The 27,215-nt window shown below is 44.0% G+C and overlaps 1 protein-coding gene across 1 annotated transcript in view; it reads right to left on the bottom strand.

Annotated features, from left to right (window-relative positions):
* TGFBR3 (transforming growth factor beta receptor 3) overlaps positions 1 to 27,215 on the bottom strand; it is a 204,321-nt gene that overhangs the window by 104,977 nt on the left and 72,129 nt on the right. The window contains exon 3 of the mRNA XM_024565495.4: positions 11,650 to 11,834. Coding sequence (XP_024421263.2) covers positions 11,650 to 11,834 — 185 coding nt within the window. The remainder of the gene's footprint in view (positions 1 to 11,649; positions 11,835 to 27,215) is intronic.

Genomic DNA, 27,215 nt, shown 5'->3' on the forward strand with positions numbered 1-27,215 from the left:
ACTTCTGGGTGCCCTCCCCTCACCTGTGGATAAAATTACCACTCCCTTCGTCTTAGGGTCCTGCAAAATTTTGTTAACTTGATGAGAAGTAATGGTCATACTGTTTGTCACACTGTATTAAATGTGGTGTCCCTTACAGGCCAGGAAGTGAAGAAGATATAAAGATGAGTAAGAATCTAACAGACTGTCTGCCTAGAGCTCAGCAGGTTCTCAGTGACTAAGTCCTTGAGTAGGTCTGTCACGGAATGAATCGTGGAGGATTATTTAGAGAAGATGGGTTTGACAAAGTGGTCCACAAGCTAGACTGAGAGAATCGGGGCCTAAAGCTGAAGGCCAGTCCCAGGAGACTGGATAAGGAAGCTTCGGGGTCAGTGGTGAGAACACAGAAATTCAAGAGAAATTGCAAAGAAAATGTCAATAAAACTTGATGACTGATCAAATACAGGGTTTGAAGGAAATAGGTAAATCCAGGACGGTTCAGAAGTCCCAGCACAGATGGTAGCAGGGACACTGATGGGACAGGAATGTTGGACGAATAAATCAGCACCAGGGTAAGGAGAGACGGACTCAGGAAGGCTGTTACACTCACGTTTAGAGACACTAAAAAGAGCTAGCATTGGACTGTGTGTGTGTACCAGGCACACATGCCACAAACACATCTCTCCACCCTTGGCAAACCCTCTAAAGAACTGCCACTATCACCTCCACTTGCAGATGAGGAAGCTGACGCTTAGAGAGTTCACTTGGGGAGTGGCAGAGCTGAGAGTAATCCGCTATCTGACACCACACAGCCACACTGACGGCCACTGCCCACGGCACAGCTCATCACCTGGGAGCCTGAGGTACATCCTGAGGGGGAAGGTGCTTCCGAGAGACTTTCCGGAGTCTTCGGCATGCAGGTGACACCCAAAGTCCTGAGAACAGGGAGAATAGATGGAGGTGGGGTGGGGGACAAGGCCCGAGAACTGCACTTCAGCTGAGAATCCTTGAGAAGGAAGAAAGAGAAACTGGGAAAGAAACAGAAAAGCATATGGAAACATAGAAGGAGAACCAGGCTAAGGTAACACCCTAAAACCCAGAAGGAAATGGCATGAAAGGGGGTGCAGAAAAAGGAACTGAGAAGGCAGAGCAGTGGGGAAAGGCACTGGGGTAGACAAAACGCAGCGACAGGAATCCCGTTTCCTGGGTCCCAGCTCAGCAGTGGCATCAATTTCTTCACTGAGAGTGAACAAGTCATCCCTTCCTTCCCTGGGCCTGGTCTCCTCTGTTGAGGCGGTCAGGAGCGGAGGGTCTCCAGGGCACCTCTCCAGGCCCAGCACCCATGAGTTGGTCGAAAGCGCAGGAGAGCAGCAGTGAAGCCGCAGAGGGGAAAGAAGGGAAAGACAGCACATGCAGGCACTCACTCATTCCAGAAGTGCGACAGGCAAGGAAAGGGTAAATGAGTTAGTGTGGAGAGGCCATCAGCAGGGCCAAGTTCACGAACGCCCTCTCCACTGTGGGGGAAAGAAAAGTAAAATGACTAAACATGTGTCTAATTTTCACAGAAATATTTAGAAAATACAGTGGGGGCATGATTGAAAGTAATATAATAAATACTTCTGTAGAATTTGAGTATTTAAATGAGACATTAGCAGTAAATTTCCTTTTATTCTGAAACAAATGTCAAGATAGAGCCCTGGCCGGGAAGCACAGTTGGTTAGAGCATCATCCCGATTCGCCAAGGTTGCCGTTCAGTCCCTGCTCAGGGCACAATAGGAAGCAGCCAACGAATGCATAAGTAAGTACAAATCGATGTTTCTCTTTCTCTCTCAAATTGATAATTTTTTAAAAAAAATATTAAAATGTCAAGACAGCACATAAGCAATGGATCAAGAAGGTGCGAGCTGGACATCTGGATTTTCTGCACACACACACTGGGCATCGCCCAGTGGGCACACCTGGGCCTCAGATCTGGAGCCTGCTCCTCACTTTGGTCATTGCTTTTTAAAATACTCTCCAGAAAGTTCTAAGAGCAAAAAGTCACATTTTCAGACATGGAAAGTGCTCCTGCATGCCTGAAACATTTTCTAACAATGTTCTCAGTAAATTATACAATTATTAAGAAGTCAGGAGAAGGTATCATGGCAACAACAGCACGGGCCGGGGCTGTAACCCCGATCTCATGAAGGACAAACACCTCGAGGGTTGGAAGCTGGGCCACTGGACAAATTTTAGAAGGGGTCGAGGCAGCCGCTTCTCCAGACTGGAGAAGAGGCAATAATAAGAGAGGCCTTTTCAATCTGCCAGTCCACAGCCAGCAAAGAAGTTAACCCAGCATTACCTCACACTCAAGTGGCAGGGTCGCACTAGACCCAATCCCTCTGATGGGGTTGGGGTTGGGGTGGGGGTGGGTGGGTACTGTGCTTTCCTAGGGCAATGTAATAGCATCTAGTCATTACTGTGATAAATGTCAGGATTTAAGTGATGTGGGCAGCCAGCATCTTGGTAAGAACTTGTAACTCCTTTACTTAGCTTATGCCCTGACTTGTTTGCTAAACCCTGATGTTTCCTATTACCACTCTGATTTCTGCTTTCACTTTTTCTAAAATTCCAAGGCTGAGTTTTTGGAGAGTCCCTACTTGGAAGCTGAGTTTCAGAGGGAATGTCTTGCCCCAGTGTACTAGAAACCATCCTTGACTAGCGTGGCCAGTCCTCACGGGCCTGCACTGTCCTCTGCATGAGACAGCAGCCGCCGGAGGTCTAGCTGCCTGGCTGTTCCCAGCGCTGCTGCTCTGTCCAACCGCAGCATCTTCATACTGCCCGGCATTTAAAGTGCGCCGGTGAAGGGGCAACTCTTGTTAAACAACGTGACTGTCCTATTCATGTAGGGCCTCCAATCCTATGTGCAGATTCAGTTGCCTTTCAAGCTAATGAAATAATTTCCACAGCAACAGGCAAATGAGTGGGGGAAGCGAAGAGGAGGAGGGAGGGAGGGAAGGAGGGAGGAGCGCCTGAGAAATGTGTCCCTTGTTGGCAGTGTAACTTTCTGATCTATCTGCTGTAGGTCTGCAACCAAATGAACAGTTCAGAGGTAATCTTACCTGTCAGGCCGAAGTGATTTCCCAAACAACCTCCATTTAAACAAACACCAGGCAGTGTTTATACATGGGAGGTATTTGTTTAGTACATGCATTTCACCACTATCCAGTGTCTGTGTCTGAGGGGTTTACTTTGACATGTGCTTAGCATATACTACCTATAAGATCTCTGAAACATAAATACCCTTCAGTTTGTTTTGATTTTTTTCTTGCATATACACAGGACAAGCACTGGGAAGTCGTTCATGAATAACAGTGGAGGGAAACCTGCCCCAGACAGAGAAAAAAGGTAGCTGGTGTGCTAGTGTTCATTTGCTATTTTTGCCTCACATATGTACTCTCCAAAGAGCCCGTCCTGAAATTTTATACCAGATCTTTCGCTGGTGATGGGTAAGGTAAGACACATACCCAGTCCCCCTCCCACCCCCACACTGATCTGTCCACATTTGAACAACTGAGGGGGGTAAAAGAGAGAAGATGTTTCTCTTGTAGAAATGGGGGAAATATTGTAGAAATGGGGGAAAGACGACATACAAACAGACAGGTAAGTAACTTGGTATAAGAGTCTCCAAAATGCGGAATCCCTGAACTGCCAGATTCCTCCTCCAAAATTTATCAGGTCAAATGGCAAACCCCACATTCTGAAGCCCTTGCATTGCATTCATAGCAGGAAGAATCCCTAAATGTGTTTCTTCTCCCTTACTACACACTTCAAGCAAGTTTGGTTACAAGAAGCCTTGGATTACAAGCAGAGGACGAGGGAGTTACTTTTGTACAGGCAGCTAAAAGCCTTATTGGGAGGAGGGGGAAGCAATCAACTATGAACAAATCAGGAGGTGGCATTTAGTGTGTGGGTAACTAACAGCCACAGAGAGTGCAAGGGCTTTGGAGCTCAGCCGGCATTTTATAATTACGGACACTTAATTGTAATAACCATCTAAACCAGAAAGGAAAAAAGAGACACTGCCACACACAGACCAACCTTAATACTGCCCCCACGCCACAGGCAGGGAATGAAGAAGGGAATGAAAGGCACTCCGAGCACTAGAAAAAGCAATCACAAGCCCAAGAAACCCAAACCCTGAGGAGGAGATCTGCTGGCTCACTAACAGAGCCAATGGAGACTGGACAAGTAAGAGCTACAAGTACAAGGGAAGTGGACCACAAGTGTGGGGAAAGCTTGGACTATCAAGTCCAACAGACCAAGATTGGAGGGGGCTGCATGACCCAGGGGCTGTTGTACACCCTCCTTAAGCCTCCTTCCCTTTCAGGATGATGAGGACTGGCAGACGAATACCGGATCGGGCAGGTGGCTGCCCACAGCAGGCAGTTCACCACCACCACCACCGTCGTAGCTGTTCTTGTTATTTGGGGGTGAGGGAGCTGTTCAGAGGCAAGCAGAACAGTTTGCATTTTCGATGTGTTTACTTCCTTTTCTTTCGCCCAACTGTGATCCTTCCTGTTCTCAAAAAGAGCCAGAAAAGGGATGACTTTATGCCACAGGCCTCGGAGAAGGTACAAAGTAAAACTGACTTGGAGCCACATGTGTGATTAACCACACATCCCATTTGGCCCTGCCTGCCAAGCAGCTCGGAGCCAAATTTCAAACCAAGTCATACCAACCACATTCACCCATATGGCTAACAAACTACACTTTTCTTTTTTCCTTTGTCCTCATTTTGCATTTCTGCTTACACCATCGGTATGTCTATTGTTGTAAACCCATTCCAAATCCTTTTTTGGAATGAAGCAGAGAAAGAGCAAATGCATAAAAGGATAGGTCTGAGCTTTCTGACAGTGAAGTTCCTAAGTCTGGCCCCTTTCCAGTAACAATGAAGCCTCCAGATCCTCGCTCCACCCCTACACCAGTCACTGGCACGCCTGTTAACAGGGTCGCTCTTTTATGTCAAAATAAATACGTAAATTTAAACGCCCGTATCTTTTGTAGGCAAACATTGGAGAGACTGTGGGTGTGGTTCCACACAACCGCAGTAAAGCGAGTTGTAAAGCGAGTCGTAACCTTTTTGCTGGTGGAGGGTCTTGACTTCAATTTGTAAAAAGTGCGACATCTGTGAAGCGCAACAAAGCCAAGGGCCATGAAGGGAGGTCTGCCTCTATACACACACGCATGTTAACTAGGGGCTTATCCTCAGCAGCGTTTCATAAACAGCAAGCAATTAGGTTGGAAATAGAAAAGACACATCACCACATAAAAGCAGGTCACAGTAAAAATTAGATGATAGGAAACAAAATTGTTGCCATTCTAGTAACTAATGAAAGTATGTTACTGTAAACAAGCCAGTGGTGGTGCTATAACCCTCCTCAGAAATCAGGAAACACCCCGAGGGACATTTCACTTTGAAGTCCAAGAGCACAGGGAGCTGGTTTTTATAGGATAAGACCCATGACACTCACCTGCTTATTCTAAAAGACAAAGCCATATCTCAGGGCTGTTTACCCTCTTCTGCTGTCGCCAGAGAGTCTTTTTCCAGTTTCCTGTTCCCTTCCAAGACTGTTGTGTCCAAAACCAATGATTACAAATGAACGGTGTGGTCTCAGATGAAAAAATACAACTATAGGTTGTTACCTGAAGAGAACCCAGCAGGGAAGCTAATGGCAAAGGCAGGCCTTGTATATATTATTTTAATGAGTGGGTTTCTGATACAAATTCTCTGCTACCCTGTAAAACTGTTTATCTAACTTAAGAGTAACTGTTTCCCCAAATCTTGTCAACCTGCTGTGGTTATTAGGTCAGGGTACAGGCTCGGTCACCTGCCCCACACAGGGAAAGAAGAAGCCACCCCTCAGCTGAAGAACAACCTTAAGGTGCCTGGAAGGTAGGAATTTAGCAAAAGGTCAGAGAGGGGTAATTTATAATAGGTATTTATGCTGATCACAGCAACAACAAGCAGAGGGGAGACGCTGATGTAGTGACTCCCTCACATTTAAGGAGGACACCATGAAAAACAACCCAGCAGTCATCCAACTATGACTTGGAGCCAGGGCGGCATTCTTTTTGTTTATTTATAAGCAACAACATTTATTATTTCATTTTGAAAAATACGTGCCTTTAACATCTGGTAGACATGCACCAGGGCTGCCTCTGGTCCTCCCACTACTACCCCAAAAAGGGATCAGCTGTGACTTTTAGCACAGACCATGTAATGGTGTATCTATGGAAATCAAATCACCCAGAGAGAAAACCAGGAAGAGTTAGGTGAGTTTACGTTGGAGGAAAAGCAGTTATGGTAAACTTTATGGGCTAACTAGAATATTGGCAGGTCAAATTGTTGGTTTTTTTAAACATATTTCCTGAGATAAAATTCATATACCATAAAATCCACCCACTTAATGTACAATTCAATGGGCTTTAGTATATTCACATTTATCAACAGTATTTAGTATAGTCATATTCAATTGTAGGACCATGGCCACATTTAATCTTAGAACATATCAGAGCACATCAACCCTGTACTCGTTAGCAGCCAGCTGCCATTTCTCCCTTCTGCCCTCAGCCCAAAGCAACCACTAATTTACTTTCTATCTCTATATGTGTGTCTATTCTGGATGTTCATATAAATTGAATTACAGAGTATGTGGTCTTTTGTGTCTGCCTTCTTTCTCTTAATAAAACGTTTGCAAAGGTCATCTGCACTGTAGCATGTATCAGCACTTTGTTTCCTCCCGAGTGATGCTCCAATGAATGCATATACCATATTCTTTGCATTTAATCACTTTTTACTTTTCAATCACAGTTGACATACAATATTATATTAGTTTCAGGTGTATACGCCAGTGATTAGACATTATATAACTTATTAAGTGATCATCCTGATAAATCTCATACCCACCTGACACCATACAGTTATCAGAATATTAGTGACTATAGTGCCTTTGCTGTACTTTGCATCCCCATGACTATTCTGTAACTACCAATTTGCACTTCTTAATCCCATCACCTTTTTCACTCAATCCCCAACCCCCCTCCCATCTGGCAACCATCAAAATGTTCTCTGTGCCTGTGAGTCAGTTTCTCTTCTGCTTGTTCATTTGACTTTTAGATTCAATTGTTGGTAGATATGTATTTATTGCCATTTTATTGTTCATATTTTTCAAGTTTTTTTTTCTTCTTCTTAAAAAAGACCCTTTAATATTTCTTATAATACCGGTTTGGTGGTGATGAACTCCTTTAGCTTTTTCTTGTCTGTGAAGCTCTTCATCTGCTCTTCCATTCTAAATGACAGCTTTGCTGGGTACAGTAATTTTGGTTGTAGGTCCTTGCTTTTTATCACTTTGAATATTTCTTGCCACTCTCTTCAGGAATGCAAATTTCTGTTGAGAAGTCAGCTCACAGTCTTATGGAAGCTCCCCTGTAGGTAACTAACTGCTTTTCTCTCGCTGCTTTTAAAATTCTCTTTTTGAGAAATTTAAAAAGGTTAAAATTCTCTTTAACCTTTTGCATTTTTATTATGATGTATCAGGGCCTCTTTGGGTTCATCTTGTTTGGGACTCTGCGCATCCTGGTTAGGGAAGTTATCTATCATCATTTCTTCAGATAGGTTTTCAATTTCTTGCTCTCTTCTCCTTCTAGCACCCCCATGATGTGAATACTGGTGCATCTGAAGTTGTCCCAGAGGCTCCTTACATTCTTTTTTTGGGATTCTTTTTTCTTTTTGCTATTTTGATTAGGTGTTTTTTACTTCCTAATACTCCAAATTGCTGAATTAATTCTCATCTTCATCTACTCTACTGTTGATTCCCTACAAATTATTCTTCATTTCAGTGAGTGTACCCTTCACTTTTGACTGGTCATTTTTTATGACCAGGTGTCTAAGGTACAGGTTGGTAAGTCCTTTTTCTTGCTGTTGAAGTTCTCATTCAGTTCCTTCAGCATCCTTATAGCCATTGTTTTGAACTCTTATATCTTGTGGTTTGCTTGCCTCCATTTCATTTAGTTCTTTTTCTGCACATTTCTCCTGTTCTTTCATTTGGGACCTGTTTCTTTGTCTCCACATTTTGGCTGCTTCCCTAAATTTGTTTCTATGTATCAGGTAGAGCTACTATGTCTCCTGAATTGGTAGAGTGGCCTTATGTAGTAGGAGTCCTCTATGGCCCAGTGGTGTAGCCTCCCCAGTCACCCAAGCTGGGTGTACCAGGTGCACCTCTGTGTGGACTATGTGGACTATCCTGCTGTAGTTGAGCCTTGATTGTTGTTGGCATCACTGGGAGGGACTGACCTCCCAGGCCAATTGGCTATGAGGACCAGTTGCAACTATAGCAGAAAAGCTGCTGGGCAGGAGCCAACCCTTCAAAGTAGGACTTGCTTCAGTGGGGCATTGGTGCTCATCGAGTTTGTACCTTGAGTGTGTCACTCGTGGAGGTGGTAGGGTTATAATCCAGCATGGTCTGAAGCTGTCCACCCAGTGCACTGGCTCTGGGGCCTCCTGGGAGGTACAAGGTCAGCCACCGTCCGTGCCCTGTCTATGGTCACTCAGCATGAGCTACAGAGCAATCTGCAGATGGCTGCTACTTGTGCTGGGCTTGCAGGTGCCCAAGAGAAGACAATCTGTGAACCAAGGCCGGCTGCTGCTAGAGCTAGGCCTGGGGCCGTTAAGAAATGGTACAGGGCATGCCAAGATCAGATGCTGCTTGTCTGCAATTTTTCAGCCTCTGAGAGATTTTAGGAAAGTCCACAGCAAGAGCCAAGACAGGGAGTTTGTATGGAAAACCTGGAAATGGCTTCAGTGAGCCCACAAATTGGGTGGGGCAAGGTCTCAGGGAACCACCAGGATGGGGCAGTGTGTCAGGTTGATGGAGACTCAGATACTGCACCCCCACCCCCACTGGCTCTTTGGGAGGTGGAGGGATGTCTCAGAAAAGAAACAATGGCCTCTGCCAGCACTTTGTTTCTGGCAGAAAGCTGCCCCTAGAGGTTTCGCCCAGAAGCAAGATAATTCAGTCCTTCCCGGTGTGTCCCTGGTGCCTTTTGAGCTGCTGTCCCAGTGCTGCAGCTCAGAGGAAGCAAGTACAAGTAAGTCTGTGCACTGGCCCTTTAAGAGGAACTGCCTGAGACTCCAGAAGCCTCTGTCTCACTCAGTCACAAATCCTGTGGGTTTTTATAGCCAGAAGTTATGGGAATTCTCTTCCTGGCATTGGAACCCAGGCTGGGGGCTTGGTGTGGGGCTGGGATCCCTTGCTCCTCTGGAGGATCACCACAGCCCAGATATCCTCCCAAATTTCATCCAGCACATGTGGGTGTGGGACCAGCACATTCGGAGGCTCCATCCCTCCTACCAGTCTTAATGTGGCTTCTTCTTTAAATCCGTAGTTGTAGAACTTCCATTTAGCTAGGTTTCAGGTGATTCTGAATGACAGCTGTTCTGTAATTTAGTTGTGATTCTAATGTGGTTGTGGGAGCATTTGAGTAGCACATTTACCTGTGCTGCCACCTTGACCGGAAGTCCATATACCAGGTTTCATTTATCCATTCACCAGTGGATGGACATTCAGGTTGTTACCACTTTTTGACTACAGTAAGTAATGCAGCTACAAACATTTGTGGACAAGTTTTTGTATGGACATGTGGTTTTATTTCTCTGGAGGACATATGTACTTTGGAGTGGAATTGCTGGCTCATGTGGTTCAAATGATTTTTTAAAAACTGCGTGAATGCAATGATGTATCTCTGCAGTCATATGGGAAGAAGGTGAGAGAGATTTACTATTTCTCCACCCTCATCTTACCACCCATGAACAAACTTTCATTTTCTCTGCAGTGGCCCTCTGCTCTGCTCTACACTCCTCGGTTCACAGCAAACACTCAGATCCTCAACGGAAGTGCCGCTCAGAGCTGGATGGAATTTCCAAAGATCACTTATCCCATCTGATTTTCAGACAGGACTGAACTACAACCATCTCATTCTTGAAAGTCCCCAAAGAAGGAAAGCAGGCAATGTCCCTCAGTTGCCTAGTCTCAGGAACAGCTTCACGTCACGAACTCAAAATCATACACACAATACAAACACTGAAGGGAGGAGAATAATGATCAGGCTTTAAACAGGCTGTAGAGACTACCCCCACAGGCCCTTTCTTTACTTCCTCACTGAACACACTGTCCCCTGACACCATCTAACTTGATGTACTGCCATGGCCTAAAACGAATTCCATTTTGATCTAACCTGGTAAAAACAAGGGTGGGAGAGCGCTGCTGTCATTCCCTGAGTTATTTTTCTTTTGCTTCAATAGTCTTATTTGAATCTGTTTTCAGAATCAACAACTATACCACACGATTTAACACCCAGAATGTTCTGCCGTCGCTGCTCTGTAATAGCTCAAACTTTCTCTTCTTTCTTGCTTCCTCTGAGAAGCATATATAAAATGAGTAATTACTGCTGCTAAAGAATCACTGGAGTCAGCAACACTTCCAAAAACTGCATTTCCTCCTCTCCTCCTTCCCCTCCCTCCACGGATTCTCCCCCGTAAGTTAAGAATTAAAGACATATTACTGGGATAAAGAAATCTGACCTGAAATATGTGTTGCGCTACAATGGCAAGCAACCAAAAGCATTAACAATAATTTCCAATGTAGTTGGAAAGGTTAGATGGTTTTTCTTTGAAATGGGCCAACTTCGCACACTTTTATAAGATTAAAATCTGCTTGCTTCTCCTTCTGGACACCTCACCTCTCCTATTTCTACTACCTCCCAAAAGGCAGAGTGGTTTATACACATAAACAAATGGTTCTGGAAATTAACTTTCTTGACGAGAGGAAAGCTCAAAGGTAAATTCTGTTCTGCGTTGGTTTTCCTATACTTCGCTGATCAGAATTTTGAGTGATAACATTTCTGACATACAAAAGCTTACAAACAGAAAGAATGACAACTCTGTGTTATCTCTGACTCACAATCTAGGTAATTTCTGGGCCATTGACCTTGGGCCAGTGAGTTACCTGTATACCTGTCTGCCACCTGTAAAATGAAGATAATAATAGCACTTCACGGAATAAATGTGTAAGTGCTTCAAAGAGTGCTGAGGTCACTATGCTGAGTCACTATGAGCTTGGGCCATCATCATCACCACCATCTTCCACAGCGGCCTGGGAAACATAAGAGGCTACCCCTGGGGCTTTCCATGTAAGCACAGGTGTCGCCATCTTTATTCCAGAGAGCTCCCCAACTCATCCTGCAGGAGCCACAGGTTCATAGGACAAAGCAACGCAAGAAGAAAGACAGGGCACAGAAGAAGGTGGGAAAGACAATTACAATTACAAAGAAATGGCACCCAATTTTGTTTTTTTCATAGCCTTGTTTAAAAGATGAAATTCTTAAGAACACTCTTTCCAATACAAGGGGCCAGGAAAGTTAAAAAGTGAAAAAGTCTCCAGAGAGAGAAGTCCTAGAGTTGCCCGGTCCAGAGAACAATCTTCTATTTGCTATCCTCTCTCTAGTGTACGTAGTATCCTCCTCCCCACGTGTGTTCATGTCAGACCCAGAACAGAAGAAAAGTACTCTTTGTCCAGAAAAGAGTCTTTAAAAACGTAGAGGGGCAATGGGCAAGCTGGCACCTGTGCCTACCTCTCTCTGTGGCTGGCCAGGCCCCTGGTCGTTGGTCCGGAGGTTCAGGACATGTACCTCCTGCGGCAGCCCCGTCGTGCCTCTGCTGGCGCAGCCCGACAAGACGGTGAAGCTCTCCATCAAGGCCTGGACCGGATGGGATGCATTGACAGGCGACAGTTCACACTGGGCACTGGGCTCTGGACCTGCAGAGGCAATCACAAACACAAACCCCTCAGAGACCAGGATCAACTGCACCACAACTAAATTCAGTTGTGCTGGGTGGTCAAGCCACTGCCAGCCATTGGAGGGGTCTTTCCAGGTACGTTGCTGCTGGAACTAAATGGCCAATTCTAGCCTATTCTTCCAAAACTACAGTCTCTTAAATTCCTTTTGGGTGATTTTAATGTGTATTTGATTATTTAAGTTCCCTTTTAGATGCACAAGTTATGAATGTATTCCTCTGGATGGAGAAAACCTCCCATTTGACATCTGTGTTTAATTCTTCCTTCCTCTCTTAGAAAAAAACTAGAGATAAATTAAATAAATAGCCTAAAGGTCCAATAATATTGTGCATAAATAATATTAAACACCTAAAATTACACCAAAAAAGTATAAGATGAAGTCCCTACCTTTCAAGTGCTTCTGCTACTTGTGGTAGACAAAGCAAAACAAATTTAAGAACAATACAAAGTAAGATGCAATGAGTGGAGGCAAATGGTGCCAGAGTTGTAGAGCAAAGTCTGGTCCAGAGGTTTGAAAATCCTCCCAAGAGAGGCAGGATATGAGCAAAGCCTCAAAAAGAACGAATAGAACGCTGGTCATACTTGGCTGCTGCTTCCTCATTCTCCTCCTCAATCAGACCTTGAATCCTAAATTCACCCATTCTTCCTTATCTTCACCTCCTGCAGCTCTCCCTGTCTCTGTCCCTACAAACTGCAGGTTTTTTCTATAAGGAGCCTCAGGTGTCAAGCTCTCCGAGCCACCTTCTACAGAAGCTCTGTCCATCTGACCCTGGCATGCCCCACTGAATGGTGATTCCTAGTACAAACGCCTACCCCGCCCCTCCGTCTCCCAAGCCTGTCCTGTCCCTGGAGAACTGCTGGCCTTGTGGATAAAGCCTGAGCTCCCTAACCCGGCACACGGGCCTTTCTTGATCTGACCCCTTCCTATCTCTCCAGCCCTACCCTCCCCATCCAGTAAGTAACACCAGCTAGCTTAAAGGTCTCCAAACAAACCATAATGTTCCTCAAATCCATGTCTTTATTCAAATGTGTTCCCTTTACCCAGATTTCTCTTCCATTGTAACTCCAACCCCAACAAACAACCTGACTAGGGGAGGTGTTCTTTCTCTGTCCTCTTACAATTGCTCCGCCCAGCTCCGCTGATTCATTTTCCACACCGTAACCACCAGTGTATACATCTGTCTTTGCCAGTCCTGTGTGACCTCCTAGTGCCCGTGGATTGCTCATCTTTATATCCTCAGCACCCATCACGGTGCCTAGCTCAAAAAATATTTATTAAATGAATCACTGAACTTAAGGAAAAAAACGTCCCTTTCTGATCAGTGATTGGGGCACCATGCCAGGTACTTGACTTGGGTTTGACTCTAAGGAACTGACATGGGAAACAGCTGGCAACTGCTACAGTGATGTGAGGGTCAGCCCCACCACATTTCAGCCTCACTGCACACAGGCTGGACTGGCAGAGGCATCCAGGAAGGAGGAGGAACCTTCAATACTCCAACCTCACACACCTCTGTGGGCTTGGCGCTGTCTCCATTTGATAGCTGGGGAGACTGGGACTTGAATATACAGAGTCTACTAAACCTCGACCTTCCCAATGGAACCCAATAAAAAACCTAGCACACCCCAGTTAGTTCTTCCTAACTTCTACATAATAAAGATCCTCTCCAGGATAACAGCTCTGGTCTAAAATGCAAATGTAGTCCAGAACCAGGCAGTCCTCCACCCCCTCTGCTACACCCTAGGCAGACGTTCTGCGTGGTAAGCTAAGTCTACTGCAGAACTCACGGAAATTATCTAGGCTGCTGATAGTTATCTGTTCTGAACCGAGGAATGCACCTTCCCAAATAATCCCTGCCACCCTTCGTACTGCAGTACTGTGCCCAGCTGTTTTGTAAGGTAGGTAGTGAGGAAAGGTGTCACAGCAGCAAAGGCAGAAGGTACGGATGTATGATTCCCCCAGGTCCCGCACGCAGGGAACACAGTACGAGCAGCTGTGAGGCACACTGCTCCCCTCCTGCCTTCACCAGCCACACAGGGACGTCCAGTGTATTTCACACCCCAGAGCTCCAGAGTCAGTATCCTACTCCCACTGAACTCTGCGGACACACAGTGGCTATCACTACCCACCCAGAAAAACCCTTCTGAATCGTTTTCATAGCCTCCTGCCATGAATTTGCCATTATCACAGATTAAGCACGAATAAAAGGTACTTTTCAGTTCTATTTTTGTATGTACATGCAAAACTCTGGCTGGGCTGCAGTTCTACCCAAAACAAATCTACCAAAAGGCTTGCAATCTGCTTCACTTGCCCTTCCCCTGATCCGGCCACCACCACCCAGCAGGGTTTTCCTTCAGTCACCACACTGCCTGTCTCCACTCCAGGGCAGGAGCGAACACTCACTGCAAACCAGTCGAGAGGATAAGGTCTTACACAGAGAGGGAGGGAAAGGGAACCAGAGACAGAATGTCCCCAGTGCTGAGGAGGAGGACTCCTCCCCTAGAGCCTGTGGTCTCTGTCCCGCCACAGTTCAGGAGAGGGCAAACCCCACTTTATGGGCAGCAGTGCCAGCCATGGCTTACCCAAGTCTGTCCAAGGCCAAAGAAAGGAGAAAGCAATCCACAGGGCTCACTCTGATCAAGTGACGGGATAGCTACTCTTTACAGAGACCCACTGGGGTCCTCATCCTCAACCAGACGATGGACATGTACAAAAATCTACAGCTGATATAGCATCATACTTAATGGTGAGAAGCTAGAAGCCTTCTCACTAAGATCAGTTACGAGGCAAGGCTATCTACCCCCTCTCACCACTCCTTTTCAACACTGTACTGGCAGTCCTGCTAATGCTCGCAGCGAGGTATGGCCCTGTGACCAAATTCTGGCCAATACAATATAGTCAGAGATGGTATATGCAATTTTCAGGGAATTTCTGATGAAGGGAATGAAATGTGTTCTTCTGTCCTTTCCTTCTTCCCGTTGGCTGGAATACAGATGTGATGGGTAGAGCTGGAGCAGCCATCTTGGGCCATGACACAGAAGCAACGCCCTGAGTTGGGCAAAGCAGTAGGACAGGAGATGCCTGGACCCTTGATGAACCTAGACCTGTAAGATCAGCTCTAGACTGCTTCTTTTCATATGAAACACATGTAAACTTTTCTTTGATTCAAGGCAATAATATTATTTGAAGCTTTCTGACATTTGCAGCTTGACCTACCTTAATCAAGATACTGGCTTTATTTTACTTCATCAAAAGTGCCAACCTTCTTCCCGCTGAAGCCTCCACAAGTTTTCCTCCAGCAACACCTTCCCCACCATTCCTGTTCCTTCCCCTGCCATGGTGAGGTGAACTCTAACTCATTCTTCAGATCTCTCAAGGAAGCTTCTCTTACCTCTCTTGCATACATTAGGTATGCATTTTTGATACTCTCATAGTACTCTCTATTTCTCATGTGGCTACACTTGTACAAGTATTTGTTTAATGTCTGCGTACACCCAAAACTGCCGACACGTCAGGAGAATGGCATCCGATCACTCTGCTATGGCTTTATTCCTTACCTCAGCATGGTGCCTGGCACACCGCATGCACTCAGATGTTCACGAGGGAGGGGTGGTAGGAGAGGAAAGGGGGAAGAACCATGAGGTGATCCACGCTCAAAGGATTTCGTGCCAATAGGAGACTCTATCCTAGAGTTCTTTCTTTCACTCTACCTACTAGTCAAAGCTTCAATCTTATACTAAAGGGGAAAAAATCCATCATGAGATAAAGCAGGTGGCATTTTGGGTTGCTAAGAATCACGTTCCGGCGGGGGGTTCCCCACCCTCAAATGTCACAGGAGACAGAAACCCAAACCTGTTTTGTCCTCTCATCCCCAACACTTCTGTCAAGGCTCTTTTCTCCAGGTGGCACAACAATCCTGTCTCTCCGCTCAGCACACTATGCCCCCAGCTGCATCCTACCACCTCCTGGGTCAGCCCAAGCCTTCCTGCCCCTCCCCTCATGGCCTCAGCCCACCTCCATGAACCAGTCTCCCACCCTTCCCCATTCACCTCAGTGATTTCTTCCACGGTCTCCCCACACAATACCAGACCCGTCTCCAGTTAGAAAAACTTCCACCTGGGAACGAGGTGACCCACCCACCCCAGCCTCTACCACACGTGCCTGAGGTAGCAAGGCGGCCATGATTTTCACTTGACCACCACGGGGCCCAAATGCAGCGCCCTGCAGCCACAAACATGCTCTGAAACCCTGTCTGACTCATCTGCTCACTTTGTGGTGACCTAAGAGCTCTGGAGCTGCTAGTTCAGGCGCTCACTGACAGCCTCAGAAGGCTGGGAGTTACTCTTGTGGCCACCACTGGAAACCCACAGCCCTTCCTTCCCTGAGCAATCTCTTCCCCACAGTCAACAGCAAGTGAGCGACATGCTCTGCTGATGATCTGCACAGCAACAGCTCCTCTGCCACCACCATAAGGACAAACCAAGCCACTGGTGACACAGGAGGAAATGCTGACTGGAAGCAACAGTACCATAAACACAGACTCCCGTTAATCTTGCACCATGCCTTCTAATTGAAAGGCATTTGATAGATACTTTACTCTCTGAAGCCTCACAGAAACTGTAAAGTGGGCAGAACAGGTATCTTTCCCACTATAAGTAAATTGTTGTCAGTCACAGAGCTGGGTGCACATTTCAGCCAAGTGCTTCCTGAGAATAACGCACCCCCGGAGACATCCCTCACTGTTGCCGCCCACTCTGGATATTCCCATTTCTTCCCAACATCTAGGACATGCCCTGTCCAGGATTCTTTGGTAGTAATTCCCAGACTAACTTTTTCCTTGCTCTCAAAGTCTGAGCTGAGTTCATCCTTCTCCACTGCTACTCGAGCAATCTGACCTCAAAATCTTGAGTGTTGTTTTTTGACCTGTTCTCCTATCTCCTAAGCTGAAGTCAGACTCTGTATTTCTAGCTCAGTATACCCTCCTCAGCTACGAGGATGGACACACGGCCTCTGTTCACCCACAAGCTGCTACTTCGATCGACTAAACAAATGTACTGACCTGAAGACAGCACAGATTCAAGTAAACCCTGTGGTGAGAGACTCAGCGGGTGGACAGACCGAGTGGCCTCTTTCACTAAGCTGGGCCCTCCGTTCAGCAGCGGGGTTCGCCAGGGGCAATGCTGTGAAGCAAATGGTACCTAAGGCTCCACCTCCTGTAACAAGCTAGGGTTTACTTCTTCGTTTTTTTTAATTCTCACCCAAGGATTTGTTTATTGATTTTTAGAGAGTGAGGAAGGGAGAGGGATTGAGAGAGAGAGAGAGAGAGAGAGAGAGAGACATCTATGTGAGAAAACACGTTCAGTTGCCTCCCATTCGTGCCCTGACCGGGGATCAAACCCACAGCCTTTTGGTGTAAGGGACGATGCTCCAACCACTGAGTCACCTGGCCAGGGTGGGGTTTGATTCTTAATAAGTAAGACTATCATGCACCGTATCTGGGCCACATGTTGTGCACACATTATTTCTAATCCTCATAACACCACATAAGGAGTGTTAAAGCACCCATTTCAGAGTGGTGGAAACTGGGTCTCAGAGAGGTTAAGTAACGTGCCAAGGGTCACAGGCCACCAGTGAGCAGCAGGATGGGAGTAGAACCCGGGCTTCTCAGTCTCGAGGTCCAAGCTCTTCCCATGACAAGGCACTGCCCACTTCTACCCTGCACCTTCCAGTCCTCCAACTCAGGGAGTGGTCCACACACTTATTGCCAAACACACACATTAACCCATGTCTGATAAAGTACAATAAATCGCTTGGTTCACACACTTGTAATCTTTTGGTTGACACAAAAAACTTCATAAATGTAATGAGAAAACACAAGCTCACCTCTCATTTCACCACATCTTCGTCTGCTTCACTAATGCCTGCCTATCTGCACATGGGAAATGTTTCTAAAATACGGCTATAACATCAACGCCTAAATTCCCAGTCCCACTTAAAGGAAAAAATGCAAGTGGGCTCACCCTTTCATTAGGTCCTTGTGCTACAACACAGCACCCCAGTCTCAGCTGCAGAGCCCCACACCCACACGGGCTGCAGGCCAGCGCTGAGAGTTGACACACTACAGACAAAGCTTTTGGGAACAGATGCATTTGCTGCACACACTTTAAGTTTAATCTGTCCCCAAAGAAATTAGTATCACACCTCATGCAACCGAATAAAATACTGAGGGGGAGGGGGAGTTATTGTTTGGGAGAGGATATAGTAAGTAACTTTCACATTTAATAAATGTGACCCTTAAGCATTCTAAATACCAGTGCAAACCAAGTTGACGCACACATCTGGTACCTATTCCACATAATTTCCAGCACGCTGATTCCCCATATCGCCCAGGGTACTAATGAGGAGCGTGTGTTCAGCTGTAATAAAAGTGGTAAAGATGCAGAGGGAATCAATGGGTAATATTATAGCCTGGGACCAAGGCATTGCAGTGAAGAGATTTTATTCCGACAACACCATTGGCTAATAAGGGTTTCTGTTATTGTCCCACAGGGAATTCTGCAATGCTGTCAGCTGCAAAGAGGGACAAACTCCCACAGACTGTGGAGCTGGGCACTGCGGGATCTATTCTGCCCCTGAGCTGAAAATCCCTCCTACCCCACGGGACGCAGGAATCTGTAACAAAGGGCACCCGAGATGACTTCCCAGCCAACAGCACAGCCGGGCTCTCATTGAGCTTTATGAGAGGGAATGTGACAAACACCAGGATATGATGCAAAAGCAAAGTTCCAAGAAAAAACACCTGGAAGGCCCTGAGCTCAGGGGCGCCCGCAGTGTACACAACACATGCTCATGTTTATACCATCTCAAATTACAACTCATTGGAGCTACGGACTCTTGGGAACGGAGTTGCGGAATGTACCGCCATTAAAATCCAAAGGGGGCCCTTCTACCATAGCCCCCACCTGGGTTTTTCAACAATAAAACTTGGCTTAAGGCTGAAGCTTATCCCTCGTAGGGAAAAGACAGAAGAATCCTAAAACCTCTAATACAGATTTCTCAGGATAGGGGGGAAAAACAGCCAGATTTTCCTACAGCATAACTCGGGCTTATCTTACCATAGTTTCTTTCATGCTCCAAGTGAGTATCTAAATCCAAACCTTCCTCTTGACAAACCAACCCTCTTCCAAGAAGTCAACTGACAACTTGTTGAGCCAAAAGCCAGTGCATATTTGTATACTGTTGTGTTGAAACCATGGTGCAGCCATGTTGGAGCATTTCCTGTCCAAGAGTGTTTTTAAATGTTCAAAAGGAAACAACGGGCAGAGCTTCTTTAAGAATCTAAATTCTCCAAGTGTTGGGAAATGCCAAGCTACAAAGGGCACTCACTGTTCCATCTGAGCAAGACACCTCTACAACAAAGAAGTATCAGGAGGGATTTAGGCAGCTCTGGGAGGAAGTGGTAGTGTTTCATTTTGTGTTTTTTATAACCTAAAGAGAACAGGTAGCAGAGGGGGCATGTTCCAGAAGTCACCACTGGGCAAAGTGAGAGAAGAGCCCTTGTATGAGAGACACAGTGAGTGGCCTAGGAGGAACACTGGACCAGAAGATACAAGAGCTCTATTTTAAATCCAGATCAGCCACCTATTTATTGGTTCTTTCACCTATCTTCAAGCTTCTCACACCAGTAATCTCCGTCTCAAACTCTACCACAGGCTTGATTTGTACATCAAATGAGATACACTACATACAAATTCTTTACAAATTTCAAGTACTATCAGAGACATAAAGTTCCCTAGGGGGAGGAGAAATAAATGAATGAAAACATTTTCCCCAATTGAAAAAAATGTTTTCTTTATGAGCTTTTAGAATGATTAATAAAATATCTAAGATAAGATGTTCTTATACTACTTCCTAGCCATTACTCCCCAAAAATTATTTCTAAGAGTTGCACTGGGACGATTTAAAATAAAACCATGTACAGTATTAGAGTAAAAATTCCTGTTCCCTGAGCACATTCTAAAAGTAGGACTCCCAAAGGTGAGAAAAGCCCCTGTTTCTGCCCCTCAGGGAATTCTTGAAATCAAGAAAGAGGTAATCCTGTAATCCCCTCTTCCCACTGTCCCCACCCCACTCCCCGCTGGCTATTATTAGATTGTTCTTAACTTCAATGTCTCTGGTTATATTTTGTTTGCTTTTTTCTTCTATTGATTATGTTCCAGTTAAAGGTGAGATCATATGGGGGAGAGAGGTGAGTTCAGCTGGGGTGGGGTGGAGGGATGGGGAGGAAGGACATACAGCTGTAATTGAATAACAATAAAAATTAAAAAATTAAAAAAAAAGAAAGAGGTAATCTGGCTTTCTTGTTGTTTACTTCCCACCAATAAGATAGTACACCTGTTCCTATGCTTTCGACAAGATCTAAAGGAAGCTGAAAATGAAGGGGCCACTGGCTACAATATGCTGTTGTGGGGAGATTAGAATTGATAGGATGTTTTTGCCCAAACGGCTCAGCACAGAGACCAAGAACAAACCTGAAGATCTGCTGAATGAAAGAAAATGGAACCTGTTTTTTCTCCCACATGTGAATTTGAGACACACAAAATCATGAAAAGAAAGAATATTTCTTTATTGAAAATACTTAATTGATCTAGACTTAAAACATGATCCACAGTTGAGGCACATAACCAGTAAAAAGTATAATTTAATTCCTACGAATGCAGTATTCTGTGGCAAAGTGAGACTCAGGTCTGAAAAGCTGCCCCTCATTCTTGAGGGGTGACGTCACCAAACTTGTTAATCTCTCAGACCTCACCTTATACCTAAGAGAATGGCTAAACTAATTTTCTTTCTTTCTTTTTTTTTTTTTTTACCTCTAGTAACCTGGAGTCTGATAAGAAAGAAAAAAATGAGAGAAACAGAGGTAAGGATGTGCCCAGAAACACAGAGGTATAACACACTGCACAGGGCTTTCTCTGGGACTATGAGCTCTCAGTCAGGGCTGGGGCACAGGATCTGGGCAGGCAACAGGAAGTTGTAAGGAGGAAGATGGTCAGAAGGGGCAGAAGAGGTAAATCATAAGTCCCAGAAGTTAAATCATAGTCTGTATCCAATCAATGGTCCTGACTATAGACAGGAGACAAGAGATTTAAAAAGGAAAATCTATCAACTTTTGGTTTGGCCAAATGCAGGATATTACTAACTACAACCATCTGTACAAAGTGGGCCATGAACTGAAAATGTTTACTTTAGAATTTTATAATTATATATAATTATGTATTTATAATTTATATATATATAAATTAGGGTACTCAACAATTGGGTTGTTAAACGATTGAGGGATATGTTTAACATGAATGCCAAATTTACCAAGCATTACTATATACGTCAAATCCCATTACAATATTAAACCATATTCCTTCCTCTTCATGCTGGCTGCTCGGGTGCTTCTTCTGTCAAGAGGGAAAAAAAGATGACAGTCTGTGGAGAAATCCCTGACTAACTAGTGTGCTCTTGCTCCTTTCACAGGGAAGCGTAAAAGGCTCAGGAGAATCTAGGGAGCTGGTGTTCCCAGAGTTCGCAGCAGTCATGGGCAAATCAAGCGGCACTACTGGCAGGATGTCTCAGTGAACGTGGACCGGGGATCACTGGGCCTCAGGAAGGGAGAAGGACTGTGCCCGGCTACGTGGCTCTGACCCAGACCACGTTTTTGTATCTGATTAAATTCAGAGACTCTGTAAACCTGTTATACCTATCCTATTAATACTTTTCCATTTTAACCAATATCAGTTCTTTTTACAAATCTATTGTTTCATTGATTTGGGCGCGTGTTTGTGTATCTTCTACTTAACTGGAAACCCCATGAGGGCAAAGACCACGTCTCTTTTGCTTATCCTCTATCTACCCATCTGGTGCTGGCACATTGCTGGCATGTGGCAGGTATTCACAAGCACTTGTTGAGTGATGGATTCCTTAACCAACCAGAACTCTAATTCTCTATGGACCACAGAACCAGTCTCCTGGGTTCATATCTCAGCACTGCCACACTTTAGCTTTGTAACCAAGGGCGGCTACTTACCTGCTGTGTCTCTGATTCTGTACCTATACAAAGAATGTTATCACAGTCTCTGCCATAAGACTGTTCTTAGGATTAACTCATTTATATTATCATATAACTATAATTATTATTACTATCTCCCCAACGATGGAATGTGTTCTGAAAAAAAAATACTTTTTAATCTATCTCAACCTCCTTTTGTATTAGGAACCAGAATATTAGAGTTTAAAGGAAACTTTGTTCCATGTAGCTCAATTTCCTTCCTTTCACCCAATGGGTTTATAAGAGACCTCTATAAACTAGCTGGTAAAAGGCCTTCTCTTCCAGTCTTTCCTAGTTTTCAGACAAGTTCTGCCATGGCTTTTCTGGTCCTGGAGATGCACAATGAATGCACCAAAGTAGGTCTGATCAGGGTCCCCAGTTTTATCAGCTCTACTAGAAAATTCCTGATCCAACCAAAATGCCATGCTATATATTTCTTTAATATACCCATATATATATTTCTTTAATGTGGGTATATTAAAGAAATATATATAAATATATATATTCAACTACTTCCAGAAAGGAAATTGAGGGGCTTGTAATAAAAAATAAACAAAAACAGACCCAGAAAACCCACTTCAGCGGCCAATCAATTAAAAAGTGGCTATGGCAAAAAAAGAAATCTTACTGAAGCACTTAGCTGAGGAAACTACTTGATTTCAGTACCCAGCCTAGCCCTGAGCTTCCTAGCAGGCAAGGTAAAAGAAAATGTGACGCTGACAAGATCTCATAAAAAGGAAACAAATCAGCTATTTAGATAAGAAAATATTTTTCCTAAGTCTGAATTTAACTGGCCTATAATAATATGAGGATCAGTGATTTCAAAAGTCATTTTACAAAAACCATAAACAGATAACTTTTTTTATTTGGTCTCATTAGCAATAGATGAAATATACTTTACAGCGAATTTCATTCAGGGTTCCAGGCAATTCTCTCTAATATGCACAAAAACTCCTTTTCTAGAATTGGAAGAAATGTTTAAAAACTTTTTAAACCAATAATTTGCATTAACTTTGAGGGATTTTGTGATCTCAATTTTTAAAAACATACCAGGCAATAAATAGAAAGTTTGGGATTTTGCTGTCCTGGGTCAACAAGCAACTTTTGAAAGAATCAAATCTAAGCAGAGGTATAAGTTTAAGGTTCAATTCAATCAAGTTGTATTTAACCTAAAGATGCATATAAAATAATGTACTGTTGTTTAATAAACTCTCCCCCCAAATTTAAAAGTGGGATTAATGAGATACCTGTTCAGAAAAACATCTACTGAGCATGCTCGTGACAAAACCTCACACACAGTAAACTACTGTAAAACACACATCTGTACCTGACAAAGCAACCTTTCAAAACAGATGTGTCATATGATGTTTCAAAGCTCAACTTTTTTTTTAAAGTGTGTCATATTCAATCAAAGTAATTACTGTTTTTCTGAAATCTGTGTGTTATTTTGGAGAAAACTTCTCTTTGGTGTTTTTCCACTCTGAATCGACTAGCTCCTCTCTTTTCCTCCCAAGTGAACCTTCGGAAACCACGGTGCCAGAGGGAATTCACCTTTTCTTACATGGGGACGAACTCTAACACTTTCAGATGGTCAATTTGAAAATATAATCATTTGCATGCCAACTCCTAAAACAAAAAGGGCTTTATTTCAAGATTTGCACTGAAAAATGTACCCAAGTTACACTAATCCATTACTTAAAGTAATTACTAATTCCTTCTCTCATTTAATGTCACACTCCCCCTTCCCACCGTACTCCATCGGCCGGAAGAACCACTTTCCCACCACACAACAAATGCCTGCTTTATTCAGTTGGCCAATAACGACCTAGCCCATAGAAGCAGATCTTCCAAATAACGAAGGCTTTACTCCTTTCGACAAAGGAAGTGACTTTAGTCATTTTTAAGGGAAGTCTACCTAAAATGCACTACACACGTAATTACCTCCTAGCCATCTTAAACAGTTTGAGCATCCAGAATATCACTTACTAAATTTCTTTTGAGGACCTGGTGCCATCATTATACATACTAATATTTCTATGTTTTATAGTTCTTCCTACATTTCCTATACTTCTGTTTTTCTGAACTCTGGCTGCAGGGCTGGGTCTCTGCCCGTCACATGCCACCTATTACCCTCAATTCTAGGTTAACAGGCTCTGGATGAAGGCCCCCCACCTACAGAGTAACTTATGTGGACTTTTGGCAGCTATCCTCCTCGTAACTCGCTGACCATTTTGGCTACCTTCATGTGCTCCAGATGCATGGAGCTGCCAAAAGACTGATACTGTGTAATAATATTAGTGACAATATTAGCAACAACATTAGCGACCTGTCCACACCAATCTAATTTGAATGGCAAGCCATCAAAGAAAGTGAAGCTTAGGGACTATAGGAAACTGTTGGGAATTCAGTTCACACAAAAGCTGCGCTAAAAACCTTACTCTCCCACCGCTCTAGGGCTTCAAGCATGTTAGAAAGTTTATATTTTCAAGAGGAGAAGAAAGCAAGTATATGACTAGGTTATATATATACAGGTCTTGTGGTGTCTCCCGTCTTACTTATTTTTCAAGATGAAGAGATTTAACCTGCACATCCCAGGTTAATTACAGTTTGGCATCATTTGCACAGTTTCCCACTGCAGTTCCTCCTCGGTGGAACTTGAAATCACCATCCCTCCCCGCCCTCACCCTCCCATCGGTGCTAGCAGGCTCTGCCGTGCAAACCAGTGGTCCCTGTTCCAGGTCTGCACAAACGGTCCCCTGTGTACAGGGCAGTGCAGGGCAGGCTGCAGGCTGGACGGAGAAAACACAGGCCAAGGCCACTCAAAAAGCCCCTCTTCCGTACAATGTTGTCATCTGCTGCTTTCTAAAATCAAGTCGTGACATGGAAATCTTCCCCGCCTCTTGTGTTAGAAGAACCCGTCAGACCGCACTGTCTGCAAATCCCGGTTACGTAAGGAAAGGCACGGTACTGAGGACGAGTGCAGTTCCGCAGACTCAGGGAGGTTCACTTTTGTAAAATTCTTTTTTGAAACGAAAGAATTTCTTTGCCCCAGAGATAGCTCATAATTTATCCTAGATTTCAACCTCTCTAATTGTAAAAAGTATAGGAAATTGCATGGAAACAATGAATGGAAGTGAACTTTTTTTATCAAACACAAACAGGAAACTTTCAGTAGTTTATGGTAAAAGTACATATTTGAGCCAAAGAGAAAAACTAAACTATCCTCTTTTAAGTCCTAACTGTTCACCCTCTCCCATCCAAAACATCCAAGAATGTACAGAACTGATACCCACAAAACAAATCTCAAGACTAAGAGAAAGAATGAACATTTACAGTATCCCAAACCACATTTGCCCTAAGTTACTTAATTGAGCCTCTTCAAACAATCCTACCCTCCTTGCATTAAAGTTTGGTCATAATAAAACTTTGGAATATTAAAGACAATAAGTGAGGAAATTCCAGAAAACATAAAAACTATTTCAGGGAGGCAAAACAGAACTCTATTTATTTTTCTATCCCAATGTATAGGAATGAATAAACCAGCAAAATAACACAGGCAATCACAAAAGTAAACATATCTGGCTACAGTTCTATAACACAAAGTCTTCCAAATCTACCACCTCTCTCATGCCAAAGAAATAATTTCCTTAGTCCCCAGCATCTCCCCCGCTCAAATCCAAAAACCTCCACCATACTGTGACCAACTTAAAAACAGGTGGTTTTGATTTTCATGATGTCAAACACAACTGACACACACAGTTCAGAAAGGAAGAGCTCACACTCCGTTCTCATTCACTTGGGTCTTAGTTCACCCCTGTCTGGGCCACCGCTCTGGTTCCTAATTACGCATCACTTCCCTGAGCCTCAGTTTCTCACCTTTACAACAGAGATCATTCTTTACCTACCTAATCCCCAGGATTGTTAGAAAAACAAATGAGATCATACATTTGAAAGGGTTTTTTTTAATTATTCTTAAGTTGGGAAGCTCTACATAACTATAGAGATATTACCAATAAATGCAAGAAAAATCAATAGAAAAGAACCTCCTTTCTCCTCACCATCCTACCCATCCCTGCCCCCCCCCCAAAAAAAGAAGCTCACAACATAAATGCAGACTTTAGGAACACAGACGGAAGATGAATGAACTTGGCGTTGGAAGACCTAGGTTCTAGTCTCAGCTCTAGTAACGAGCTGCTTGACCTGAACCACCTCACTCGGCTTCTTCACCCATAAACTGGGGCTAATGCTGCCTATCTTGCCAAAGGAAGCAAAAGTAATGGAAGCAAAGTATTCTATAAGCTTGAAAGTGAGATATCAATGTAAGAAATTAATGAATTGGATATGCCTAACGAAACATTTAGACTTTTGGTTTTAAAATTGATTGACAAGGAAAGAAGCTGGCTGTGATCAGACCCTTCCTGAACACCTGAAGGAAGAAGGCTAAGCCAAGACAGAGTAGAGAAGCTTCCGTAGTGGGAACTTTCATATTAATTACCTGAAGAAATGGGGCTTTAGAAATTGGAACTTAGAGCAAGTCACTGAGGGTCAGAACCCCTTTTCATCCATGTAAACTTATGAATTGAAATTTCTCTATTCCTGGTTAAGACAGAGCTAATTCTACATGTGGATGCCCAGCATTCCAGAATAAACAGCAGCTCATGCAGAAAGCAATAGAAGCCGTGTAAGAGGAGAAAATAGATCAACAAACTACACCAGATTGGTTGCTTAGTAATTAAAAGGAAAAAAAGAAAAGAAAAGAACCTCTCTCAAAGTTCAACTCAAGGCTGAATTCCTATCAGAAAACTAGGGAAGGCCAAAGCCCACAGCTGCATAATATCTTAAATCTGAGGCTTTGAGAAAACATTTGACAAACTTATCAAAACATTGATTTTTCTTTCTTTTTATTCATTTTTCTCAATTATTTTTCATGTCTAACCCTTGAGCTTCACTGACCACTCCTGCTTTCTCAACTGCACTAAGGAAATATATATAAATTTGTACTGAATGGACACTGTATAACATATTCTTTTGTATCTATTCTTTTTTGTTTGTTTGTTTATACTTCCCTGTTGTAATTGAGTGAATAGCAAACAAACATACAACTAACAGCCAACAAACAGGGCTGGCGCTGGAATCACTCCTGACGGCAACTAGGCGGTGTCAGATTCTTCCTGGACTCCCAAATGGTCACTTGAATTGCACACACCATCTGTTTCAGCTGTGGGGTCTCTTCATCTTTACAAGA

This window comes from Desmodus rotundus, chromosome 3, assembly GCF_022682495.2.
Source record: "Desmodus rotundus isolate HL8 chromosome 3, HLdesRot8A.1, whole genome shotgun sequence".
NCBI lineage: Eukaryota > Metazoa > Chordata > Mammalia > Chiroptera > Phyllostomidae > Desmodus > Desmodus rotundus.